At 31.0% G+C, this 12,618-nt stretch overlaps 2 protein-coding genes across 2 annotated transcripts; both read left to right on the top strand.

Annotated features, from left to right (window-relative positions):
- The first annotated feature begins 3,090 nt into the window (after positions 1 to 3,090).
- On the top strand, positions 3,091 to 4,907 carry LOC115978098 (F-box protein At4g00893-like). The gene is made up of 2 exons (XM_031100122.1): positions 3,091 to 3,218; positions 3,611 to 4,907. The coding sequence occupies exon 2, from the start codon at positions 3,657 to 3,659 to the stop codon at positions 4,749 to 4,751; it is 1,095 nt and encodes a 364-aa protein (XP_030955982.1). The 5' UTR covers positions 3,091 to 3,218; positions 3,611 to 3,656; the 3' UTR covers positions 4,752 to 4,907.
- Positions 4,908 to 8,675: 3,768 nt separating this feature from the next.
- On the top strand, positions 8,676 to 10,718 carry LOC115975965 (F-box protein At3g56470-like). The gene is made up of 2 exons (XM_031097021.1): positions 8,676 to 8,902; positions 9,287 to 10,718. Exon 2 carries the CDS (start codon positions 9,374 to 9,376, stop codon positions 10,454 to 10,456), a length of 1,083 nt encoding a protein of 360 aa, XP_030952881.1. The 5' UTR covers positions 8,676 to 8,902; positions 9,287 to 9,373; the 3' UTR covers positions 10,457 to 10,718.
- Positions 10,719 to 12,618: the final 1,900 nt, after the last annotated feature.

The following is a 12,618-nucleotide window of genomic DNA, read 5'->3' as shown; positions in this document are numbered from 1 at the left end:
CTGGAATTTGATTGGTCATGTCAACTCAATATGACTCATTTTTTCACGTGTAATTTAAATAAAATAAAAAATTGGTGATATTATTTTTGTATTCCTTTCAACACAAAGAAGACTACAAATAAACAAAAATAATTGTTGTTTTTGCTTATTCTAACTTCTCTAATTTATGATTTAATTCATTATTTTAAAACTATAAAAATTAATTTGTTTACACCCTAGGGTTGAGATGAAATTTTCCAAATAGATTTGAGGGTGCCCTATACTCATATTCCTCCCACCTTCCCACTAGTATATTGACACACAGTGGCGGCTTTAAGAATTTTTTTTAGGGTGGTCATTAAGAAACTTAAATTATATAAAATTTAATAAAAAGACAACTTGAATATATCAACATTACAAAAAAAAAACACGCAAAGACGTGAAATATTAGAATTTTTTGTACTAGTAAGGAAAAAAAAATACTAATAAGAGATAAAGTGGAAATTGAAAATGCTAATATGAGAATAATAAAGTGACCACAATAATTTCATAACCAATCTTATGCAACAAGCTGTTATTGGTGGGTAAAACATGTTAATATTGAGCCCAAATTAGAATTAATAACAATTTATCACATAAGATTTATTGTGAAAATATTGTGGATGTAGCAATACTATTATTTTTGTTGAATTCAAATTCTTGTAATTCTCAAGTCATGTTGTTTAACATTTTTATTAGAGTGGTCAAAATAAGTTAATATAGTATATAATTTTTTTTGTAAGTATATATATACATTTTTTTCAAGTTAGGGTGGTCACTAAATAGATTAATTTAAACTTCTTCTTTTTGCAAAGTATAAAAAAAAAAATTTGGCAAGTGGAGCCGCCACTGTTGACACATGTGTACAAAATATGGCTTTGTAGTGGTCTGTTGTATTGCTTCTTCTTCTTCTTAATTTTTGTTAGAAATGAATTATCCTTCAAGAAAAATAATTAAAAAATAACTATTTGGTGTTTACATTTTGGATTTGGCTTGAATCCAATGCACTGGATCCAACACTGTGCATACACTAGACATAAGTTTTACCCTAACTTTTTTTAATGTTTCCAATAAATCACAACAAATTACAAAATTGTAAAAAATTAATAGTGGGATTAAAATATAAAAAATGAATTTAAAATACCAAAAATTATTACATTTTATTGTTTTTAACTGTAAGTTTCAGTTAGTTCAACTATTAAATTCTCTTTTTTGTCAAATAAGAGAGTTAGGATTCAAACTTTGCTTATATAAAAAATCAATTGATGTCTTTATCTGATAATAAAATGCAATTATCACATAAAAAACACTGTAAATTTAAATTCTACTATTTATATATATATATATATATAATAATTGTTTTTAGCTTTTCATTTATTTCAAGTGTAACTTACCACTATAGCACCAATTATTTATTTATAAATTTTACAATACCTTTCAAAATGATATAGCACCAATTAAAAAAAAATCGGATATTTATTATACATATAAATTTGAATGTATCATATCTATCCAATCTTCACACACACACACACACACACACACACACATATATATATATATATTAAGGATTTGGTTCAAGTTACACTCGATGTAACTCTAAGCAGTGTTACACCACTCAATAATTTGTTACTGAATTCATATTTTGGAAATCTTACCATTAAATTACATATTCTATATGTTTTTAACATGCATGCCAGTTTTCATGCTAATCGGATGTTATTTACCATTTCATCCATAAACACATTTTTTATGTATTATTTTAAACTACAAACACTTGAATTTAAACAATTGATTGATGATATGACTATTAATATTTGATTACCTTAAAATTTTGCAAGTATAGAAAAAATACGAAGATAATGTAATCCAACGGTGGATTTGTCAAAATTGGCATCCTATTAAAAAATAATGAGTGGTATAACATTACTTAGAATTACACCAGGTATAACTTGAACACAATCATATATTAAATATAATATGTTTCCCATTTTAAGAAACAAACACGTATACATGAGGGAAAAGGAGAGAGATTCTTATTTATAATATTGTTTAAGTGATATTAATTACATTTATTGTTAGGTAATTTTTTTTAAATAGAAATGATTACAACTTTTGCATCTTCTTTTTCTTCTTTTCTTGGTAATTTTAATTTTTAATTTTTAATTTTTTGGATAGAAGTATAGAACAAAAGCCTCAAATTTTTTAAAAATATTAATAAAAAAAAGAGAGGATATTGCTAATCTCACTGGAATCCTCTTACATACTATCGACTAAACTTTCTCCTCCTATCGTTGATTTTGAGAGCTAGCACTATAGAATCAATGTGAAGGGTGTAGATCAAAGTTTTTTTTTTTTTGGTAAGATAGAATCACTCAAGCCTTACGCAAAAACAAATCAATGTATTTCAATTAATAATTCATCCCTTCGCACGCAATTAGATTGTTATTAGTTATTAGTTATTTGTCATAGTCTTATCATTTTTCTTTCCACCACTTACCGTCTTTCTCAAAGGACAATTTAATAAAGCGTGTGTTTCTATTCAACTTATTTAATTTTTTGCTAAAGTGCGCTAGAGTAGTGAAAAAGTGAAGCTGAAAAAGATTCTTTCCACCCCTTATAGTTTTTCTTGAAGGACAATTTAATGAAGTGTGTGTTCTTATTCAACTTATTTAACTTTTTGCTAAAATGCGCTAAACTAGTGAAAAAGTGAAGCTGAAAAAGATTCTTTTCACTGCTTACCGATTTTCTTAAAGGACAATTTAATGAAGTATGTAATTCTCTTCAACTTATTTAACTTTTTGTTGAAGTGCACTGTACTAGTGAAAAAGTGAAGCTGAAAAATATCTGATGATAACACAATAGTGTGTGCTTGAGTTAAATATAAAAAATGAAAATTATTTTACTATGTAATTTATTTTTACTATTATTTATAGATTTACCGTACTTTTTAGTATGTATTCATACATCCATTATATTATTTTTAATAACTTTTACCTACCGTATAATTTTTTAATTCCAACAATAGAAACAGTATCCAAACTCAACCTTATTTCATATATATTTTGGTCTTGATCATGCTCAGAACCCAATTCAGCTCAAAAGTAAAACAGAGAAAGCTGAAACCGTTGCTTTGAGTGACGTCTGCGAGAAAACCACTGCCCCAGCGTGGGGACTCCGCTCAAAACCAAAACCCTCAGGTAATTATCACACTCTTTTAGTTTAGATACCCTTCATTTTTAGTTGCTAATTTTGTTACTTACTTTTTTCTTTTTTCTTTTTTTCATTTCATTTTGTTATTACTTTCAATATTAGGGTTTATTGTTTATCACCACATATTGTTTTTTTATTCTTGAATTTGAGTTATTACTTGAACCCCATAAATTGAGTAATTAGACCATGGATTTTGTGTTTGTGTGTGTGTATATTTTATAAGTAATAAATTTTATTTAAAAAAATTCAACAAGTAAACCAGTAGCTGAAAGTTGTAAGATAGTTCTAACATTACAATGATCATTAAGCATATATATTGGATTTTTAGACTAAGACAATAGTGCACTTTCTAATTGTCATTTTACTTGGAATTTGATAGGGTTGGGACTCTTGGGAGGTTGTGTGTGTTAATATTTTGAGTACTGATGAAGTGGAATTTTTGGAAGGATAGTTCAAAAGATACATCAATGATGGTGAATAGACACAAGCACTTAAGTGGTTGTGAGGGAAACAGCCGAGAATTGAGATCATGGTCCAATCTTCCGGTTGATGTTTTTAATATAATTGGCAGACAACTTGATTTTATTAAACGGGTTTGTAAGAATTCGCGAAAAATTCAGGCTGTTGGTCCAATTTTTGAGACCCTTCCAGTTCCATGGCTAATGGAACACAGTTGGGGTTTTGATGGAAATGTCTACAGTTTATGTAGCTTTCACCTCCCAATTGAAAACCAAAGTCACGTCACTTACAACAAGATTGAGGGGAAAGAGTTGAATGATGCAGTCATATGTGCTTCAAAGTTTGGTTGGTTGCTTTTACAGAAATCTACATTGTCATTCTTCTACAATCCTTATACAAAGACTATAATCAAATTACCTGATCTTGACATCAACTTCAATCGAAGTACATTTTCCTCGGTCCCAACTTCTCCTGATTGTGTTTGCTTTGCAATACAAAGTTCCAAAAACAGTAGCAAAATGTGGCTAAGCACATGTCAACCTGGTGACCGCAAATGGAGCACCACAGTCAAGTTTGCTGGTCCTAAAAGGGCAGTTGAGGATGTGGTTTACAGTAATGGAACTTTTTACTGTGTTTTTACAGGAGGAGCATTGGGGGCCTTTTGTGTTGCACACCGTAATTGGAGTTTGCTCACGGGTGTGGATTTGATTCCTGCGGTATTGTATGACTCAAGGGCTCATATGGTAGAGTCTAATGGGCAGCTCTGGATAGTGTATCGTTCTGGTTTTAAGTGTTTCGAAGTTTTTAATTTTGATTGGTCAAAAAGGAATTGGGATAAGACGTATACATTGGGATGTAAAGCATTTTTTCTCAGTTGTACCTCGTTTTCAGTTTCAGCAGAAGGAGAAACTTCAGGTTTTGCAGAGAGGATTTATTATCATTGTGATACTTACAGTTCCTATTACTCGTTGAAGACTAAGCAGAGTCACCGATGTACGTTTTATCCATGGGTTACTAAACGCGGGCCTGAAAGAGTTTGGATTCAACCTCCTGAGATATAGGTCCAAATTGGTTAGACACCAATTTGGAAAACAGGTCTAGCCATTTAAAATACTTGTTTAGGGCACTAATTTGAGTTCTAGCACTATGAAGTGTTGAGGATTTATTGCTATCATTTTCTTGAATAACAAGCTATCTGTATAAAATGTTTGGAATGATTCTATGGTGTCATTATAATAATATGACTTTGTTATTGTTACTTTCAAGTCCTCACATTTTATTAGTGATTTTGACCCTTCTGAATACTTTATGTCCAAGTGACTGCCATTGATAAAATCCTGATCCCGGTTGGGAGGAAGGAAAATGATTTCACATTCTTCCTTCTGGCAGACAGAGATTGCACCCTATTTGGTGTGCCATTTAAGCTATGGTTCGTTAGCTATATGGATCTGTAGAACTTGTCCTTTTTTTTTATTAGAAAGTTGAATCCAAGAGTGGGTTCATGCGGCTATATGGCCTTGCTGTTTCTCTATAAATAGATAATCTGAGAATTACTGCTCTTAACATTGACATAGAATTTTTTTTTGTTTTTGAGAATCAACATTGACATAGAATTTAAGTTTCTAATGGAGAGGCAATGCAAATGGGATTGGCTATAACAGAAACAATCCATAATGCTTCTTTACCTGTTGGCCAAATTGTTGTTTTACATTAAGGCTATGTATGATATGTGTTTGGTTTATACTTTTGTAGTAATAAATATGACATTTGAATCCTTGAGTTTTACCCTGTGGATTTGTAATTGTTTTGTCATCATTTCTTTATATGTATTGAGAATGTAGTTCCTAATTGAATACTGATTAATTTTTCAGGAAAAAAAAAATGTATACTCATTGTTGTCAGTAGGCGCAAATATTTTACTATGAATATAAAAATTGCAGTTAGAGTTCTAGCAGCTGCACCATTCATGTGCAATTAGAGAGTTGGTTATGGAATATAGAAATATGAAATATGCTCCCTAAAGTTTTGCTAAAATGTCTGCATCCTTTACTACACTAAAATTAAGATTTGTAGATACATGTTGATAAATATACTTAAAAAGTTTTTTTTTTTTTTTTTTTTTTTTGAGGTAATACCTAAAAGTTAAAACTATGGATTTGTAATTCTTTTGTCATTATTTATTTGAAATAATGCATCACTGAATAAAACTAAGTGGCGTTGATTAAAAAAACGAAAAAAAAAAGATTAATATAAGTGAGAGCAAGAGCAACCTTTTGAGAAGAAATGGACTGGTGGCTGTGGACTGATGGGGTGGAGGCAGCTCTTGGGGGTAGTTTTCTATGTTGGGCAATATGAAGGGTTTAAAAACAAAAATCTTGCCTCAGTTTATTATTATTATTATTTATTATTTTATAGTTGAGTGCGGAAGGATTTGAATCTTGAGGGTCTCATTACAGGATCAAGAGTTCTTAGGGTCCCATAAAAAAAATATATTTAGGTTACTCTCTGGTCTCTGCCACATAAAGTTCTTTAAATCATAACATTTCCTTTATAATAAAAGACTAAGATATTGTAATGTTTCCTTTATAGTAATAAAAGACTAAGATATTGTAATGTTTCCTTTATAGTAATAAAAGACTAAGATGTACCACTGCACACCCTTGGTGTGGAGAAAGTATACTATGTTTCAGTAATACCAACTCAATATCTGTTTTGGTATTTCTTACCCAATAAATGAGTGACACCTATTTCAAAAAATCACATCAGATTACTCTAATAAATTATTAATTTATTTTTCCGATAATATAGAAAATTGTGATTAATTTATTGGAGTAGTCTGATGTGATTTTTTGAAACAGGTCACTAATTTATTGGGTAGGAAATACTAAAACAAATGCTGAGTTGGTATTACCGAAACATGATATACTTTCTCCTTGGTGTGATGGTCATTCTATAAGTATAAGTGCTTATAAGATGTGGGGGGTAAGAGCCGAGGTTCAAGTCTCCAATAGAGAACTTCACATACACATATACTTATATGCTAGAATAAAATTTCTATCTTGTGTAAAAAAATTAAAATAAAATAAAAAACTAAGACATGTTAGAGTAGAATTTCTACCTTGTATCAAAAAAATAAAAATAAAAATAAAAGACTAAGATGTTGTATGTCAGTATTCCATTTTAATAATCCAATTAAAACCAAAAAAAAAAAAAAAAAAAAATCTTAAACAAGCCATCAATTTGACGTTTAAATGAAGTTGACAAAAGGCAAACAAAACAACCCAAGATTGCCAAAACGCTGAAGCAGAGTCAATCCAACTCCCATAGAGGTGGGGCTTGGGGTTATGCAATCCTTTTGTTTTGTTGCTGAGCAAAAAGGAGGGAAAGTAAAAGAATTGATTTTCGTTATTGATTTTTTAATTGTCCATTGAAATTCTTTTTATTGGATCAAATGGTCTTTTTGATGCATTTTCAGAGCAACCAAACAAGATGCTGGGTTGCCGTTGTATGAGATTTAAAGCTCTGAATTTCTCTTTCTCGAAAAAAAAAAAAAAAAAAAACACATTCACAATCTTTTGATTGCAAACTGTAGCCTTTTGATTCAATCTATTTTACTGTTTGTGGTGCTTTCGCAAAAATGAGAAAATCATAGGGGAAAAAACCACAACAAACGGATAAGTTCGAGTTTTGTGTGTGTTTTATTATAGTGGAAGTCTAACGTGTGATAAACGGGTAATATCTTGACTTTTTTTTTTTTTTTTTTTTTTTTTTTTTTTACAAGAATGAATATCTATTCTAACCTAATTTAAGTGTATATGTGTGTGAAACTCTCTCCTGGAGACTTGAACTCTAGCCCTTACCCCCCCACACCCCATAACCATTTATACTTGTAAAGTAACCACTGCACCAAAGGTACGTGGTGGTAATATCTTGACCTTTTATTATAAAGAAAATGTTAAGATTTAAGAGACTCTACCTGCACGTTTGGATTGTGTTTTGGCCATGCATGTTTGCTTTTGGCTTTTTTTTTTTGGGGAGAAGTGTATTTCAAGTCTGGCAGTGGGTCTCGTGCACTATTCATAAGACTTTCAAATCTCTTTTTTCAACAAAATTTTCATTAAAAATGAGTCCCACGACACTATTCACACATTTAAAAATTATTTTGCTAACAATATTTTCAGTTTTCAGTAAAATAAGCGGTATCCAAACGCACACTACGTAGTAGAGTACCCTAAAAACTTAGAGAATCTTAATCTCCTCCTTAAAAATACTTAAAAGTGTCAATTGAGTTACAAAATAAATTATATGAAAAAAAAAAACTCATCCTTTGAAAATTTTGAAACTCATTTTGAGAATTGAGGTTTGAGCCCTATAATCCAAAATATGTATCATTTTTTCAACCTCTTTATTTTTTTAAAAGAATATATTGACAATGTTTGACCTGTATTTATCTAATTTGTGAACATTTAATTACAATAAAATTAATAATAAAGTATCCTAAATTTTGTTAATATGAGTTAGATTCAATAAGATTAGAATTAACAAATAATAAATTTAGCTTGATATATTGAAATAATAATATTATTTTGAATGAAATCAAATATGGATGATACTCCTATATAATATATATGTGTGTATGGATGCTACTAATTTTTTTACTTTAAAGTTTTAAACAAAATACATCAACTAAAAATTTGGTGATTATTCATTATTCAAACCATTTTATTATTATAAAATTGATAGTTATTTTAATATTTTGCTTATTATAGATATAATTTGGATAAATCTAATTTGTAAAAGTTGAATTATGTGAAAACAATAATACGAACTAAGAATTCTATTTGTTAAAAAAGAAAAAGAAAAAAGAGGAGTGGAATCTTCTTAAAAGTAAAGCTAAAATTAAAAGAGGAATTGCTAATCTAACGGGGACCCTCTTACTAACCTTGCTTCTATCGTTGATTTTGACAACTAGTATACAATATGGAGGGTGCAGATCAAAGTTTACCAAGAAACTCTTGTTGAAATAGCATCGCTCGAGCCTTAAGGTATAAGCAATCTAAAACAAATCAAAATACATATATTTTGGTCTCATCCGTTCGCAAAACCCAAATCAGCAAAATACAAAGAAAGCTCAAACCCTTTGGTTTGAGTGACATCTGGGAGAAACCCACTGCACCAGAGTGGTGACTGCGCCCAAAGCCAAAACCCTGAGGTAATTATCACACTCTTTTAGATACCCTTCATTTTTCAGTTGCCAATTTTGTTACTTCACTTTCAATATTGTTGTTTTGTTGTTTAACAGAGCATGTTGGTTTTAGATTCTTGAATTTGGGTTTGCAGATTCATCATTTTTTTTTTTTTTTTTATAGATAAGTAGATAATTTGGTGAGGTTTGAACCACATACATGTCACATCACAGCATTACAAAAGATGTCATTTCAACTGGGGATCACTTGTTGAACCCTGCAAAATTTTCAATATTCTTGAATTTGGGTTTGCAAATGCATCAAAGACATGTGACACCACAAAGATGCCATGAATTTTGTTACCATGTATGTATGTTTATGGGATTTTGCACTTTCTGATTGTGATCCAGGTACTTGGAATTTGATTGGGTGGGAAGGTAACATATGTATTGATCTTTTTGGAACTGGTGAAGTGGAATTGTTGGAAGGATAGTTCAATGGATAGGGCAATGATGGTGAGGAGACTAAAGCACCTAGGTGGTTTTGAGGGAAACAGAAAAGAATTTAGACCGTGGTCTGATCTTCCAGTTGATGTTTTGAATATAATTGCTGAACGACTTGATTTTATTGAACAATTATACTTTCGTCTCGTTTGTAAGAATTGGCGACAATCTCAGGTTGTTCCACTTTATAAGAATCTTCCATGGCTTATGGAACACAGTTGGACTTATGATGACAAAAATGTCAACAGTGTATGTAGGTTTCACCTTCCAACTGACAACCGAAGTCATGACACTTGCAACAAACTTCGGAGAGAAGAGTTGAATGATTTACATGGTGCAGTCATATGTGCTTCAAGATTTGGTTGGTTGCTTTTACAGAAATCTACGTTGTCATTCTTCTACAATCCTTATAGCAAGAGTATAATCAAACTACCTGATCTTGATATTGGCTTCAATCGAAGTACGTTTTCCTCAGTTCCAACTTCTCCTGATTGTGTTTGCTTTGCAATACAAAGTTCCAAAAACAGTAGCAAAATGTTGCTAAGCACATGTCAACCGGGTGATCGCAAATGGAGCAGCACAGTCAAATTTGTTGGTCCCAAAAAGGCAGTTGAGGATGTGGTTTACAGTAATGGAACTTTTTACTGTGTTTTTAGTGAAGGAGCTTTGGGGGCCTTTTGTGTTGCAGACAGTGACTGGAGCTTGCTCACAGATGTGGATTTGATTCCTGGGGAAATGTTTTCATCAAGGGCTCATATGGTAGAGTCTAATGGTCAGCTCTGGTTAGTGTGTCCTTCTGGTTCTAAGTGCTTTAAAGTTTTCAAATTTGATTGGTTAGAAAAGACTTGGGATAGGACGCATGCATTGGGATGTCAAGCATTATTTCTCGCCTGTACCTCATTCTCAGTTTCAGCAGAAGGAGAAACTTCGGGTTTTGCAGAGAGGATTTATTATCACCGTGATACTTACAGTTCCTATTACTCATTGGAGACTAAGCAAAGTTATAAATGTACGTTTTATCCACGGGTTAATAAACATGGGCCTGAAAGAATTTGGATTCAACCTCCTAAGATATAGGTTCAAATAGGTTAGACACCAATTTGGAAAACAGGTCTAGCCATTTAGTCATCTTTCTTTTCTTGCACCATGAAATGGAAGATTGTTTCCTATTTGATTTTGAAGTTTGAAAAACTAATATACTTTGGGGCACTAGTTTGAGTTCTAGCACCATTAAGTGTAGAGGATTTACTGCTCTTATTTCCTTGAATAACAAGCTGTTGGATAAAAAGTTTGGATAGATTCTATGGCATCATTATAATACTATGACTTGTTATTGTTACTTTCAACTCCAATTTTATTTATGATTTCCTTTTGAATACCACATGGCCAAGTGACTGCCATTGATAAAATCCTGGTCCCTGTTGAGAGGAAGGAAAATCATTTCACATTATCCCTTCCAGCAGACAGAGGTGCACTCCATTTGGTAAGATGAAAGATCATTTGTATCATTATCCAAAATGAAAGATCATTTTGGATAATGATATAATGATTATTCATATAGATCTGTGTAGAATGAATAATACAATTAACAACATTGTCTTTGCCACCGGATAGTGCTGACAGTGATATGTTGTGGCCTCTCGTTTATAGGATTTTTTTTAAAAATAAGTACACACCCACCTGGGGGGTAATGAGCCTATAAGGAGGTGCTATTTGAGCTATGGCTCGTTGGCTATACGGATCTGTAGAACTTGTCCTTTTCTTATTTTAAAGTTGAATAGTGGGTTCATGGTGCTCTATGGCCTTGCTGTTTCTCTATAAACAGATAATCTAAAAAATGACTGCTTTTAACATTGACACAGAATTTTAGTTTATAATGGAGAGGCAATGCAAATGGGATTTGTTATAGCACAAACAATCTATAATGCTTCTTTACTGTTGGCCAAATTGTTGTGCTACATTAAGGCTATGTATGATATTTGTTTGCTCTACACTTCTGTAGTACTAACTACTATGATATTTGAATCTTTGAGTTTCACCCTGTGGGATTGTATCGCTTTATCATCATTTCTTTAGATGTATTGAGAATGTAGTTCCTAATTGTATACTGCGGATGCAAATATATTACTATGAATGTAAAAGTTACTGATAGAGTTCTAGCAACTGCTGCATCATTCATATGCGATATGGAATATAGAAGCATGAATGTTGTATCCTTTACTACACTAAAATTAAGCTTTGTAGATACATATTTATAAATATACTTGTCCTATGGATTTGTAATTCTTCTGTCATCATTTCTTTGCATCTTGTTTATTGAGAATGTGGTTTCTAATTGTCTTTTTTATTTTTTGGTTATGTAGTTTCATTTTGTCTACTAATTGCAAGTGGTGGACAACAAATATAGTAGTACAGCTTAGATGAATGTAAAAATTGTTGATAGAGCTCTAGTAAATATGTCTTTCATATGGCATTTGAGAGTCGGAATTTTACATTTTGAACCATAGAAGGGTAAACTTTTCATGAACCTATTAAGGTCCTTATATAGTTCCAACCCTTAGCTTTCGTCCAATGAAACTTCATCACTCTAGACGCTCAGATGGACCACCTTGTACTTTTTTATAGGTACCACCATATACTGAAATAATGAATGTTCTTTTCTTTCTTTCTTTCATTTTTTAAATTTTTTTTATAGAAGAAAATAATGAATGTTCTTGGAATATAATGCCTTATTTTATTCGGTCAATTTTGATGACACAGCTCTCTCTTTTATTTTATTTTTTTGGTATAAACGATGACACAGTTATCACCCATCAGATTTTGGGTTTTTTTTTTTTTTTACCACCAGGTAGGGTGGGTGCAAGGAACATGCGACCTCTTAAATGAGAAAATTAAAATAAATTTTCTATTTGAAGAAGTATGAAATTATATACATAAAAAATTGTATGTCATACAAAGTTAATTTTATTTGTATGAGAATTTTAATAATTAATCACACACAAAATTATGGTAGCTATTTAACATACAAATATATATTTTTTACTATAACAGTTTATTGGTACTTATTTACTAAAGGCAATATCCACCCATTAAAAAATTTTAAGAATAATAACGAATACCATCATCTTTCAACAATAAGCAACTGAGTTTTATTAAGACATTGTCACAATATTTAAATTTTTGTAATGAATGATATCATATGCTATAATTGAAGTTTTTTTATCAAATATCTTCAACCA

The sequence above is a fragment of the Quercus lobata genome, chromosome 2 (genome assembly GCF_001633185.2).
Source record: "Quercus lobata isolate SW786 chromosome 2, ValleyOak3.0 Primary Assembly, whole genome shotgun sequence".
Taxonomy (NCBI): domain Eukaryota; kingdom Viridiplantae; phylum Streptophyta; class Magnoliopsida; order Fagales; family Fagaceae; genus Quercus; species Quercus lobata.
Note: the sequence above shows the minus strand (reverse complement) of the source record. Positions and strands in the feature narration are given on the sequence as shown.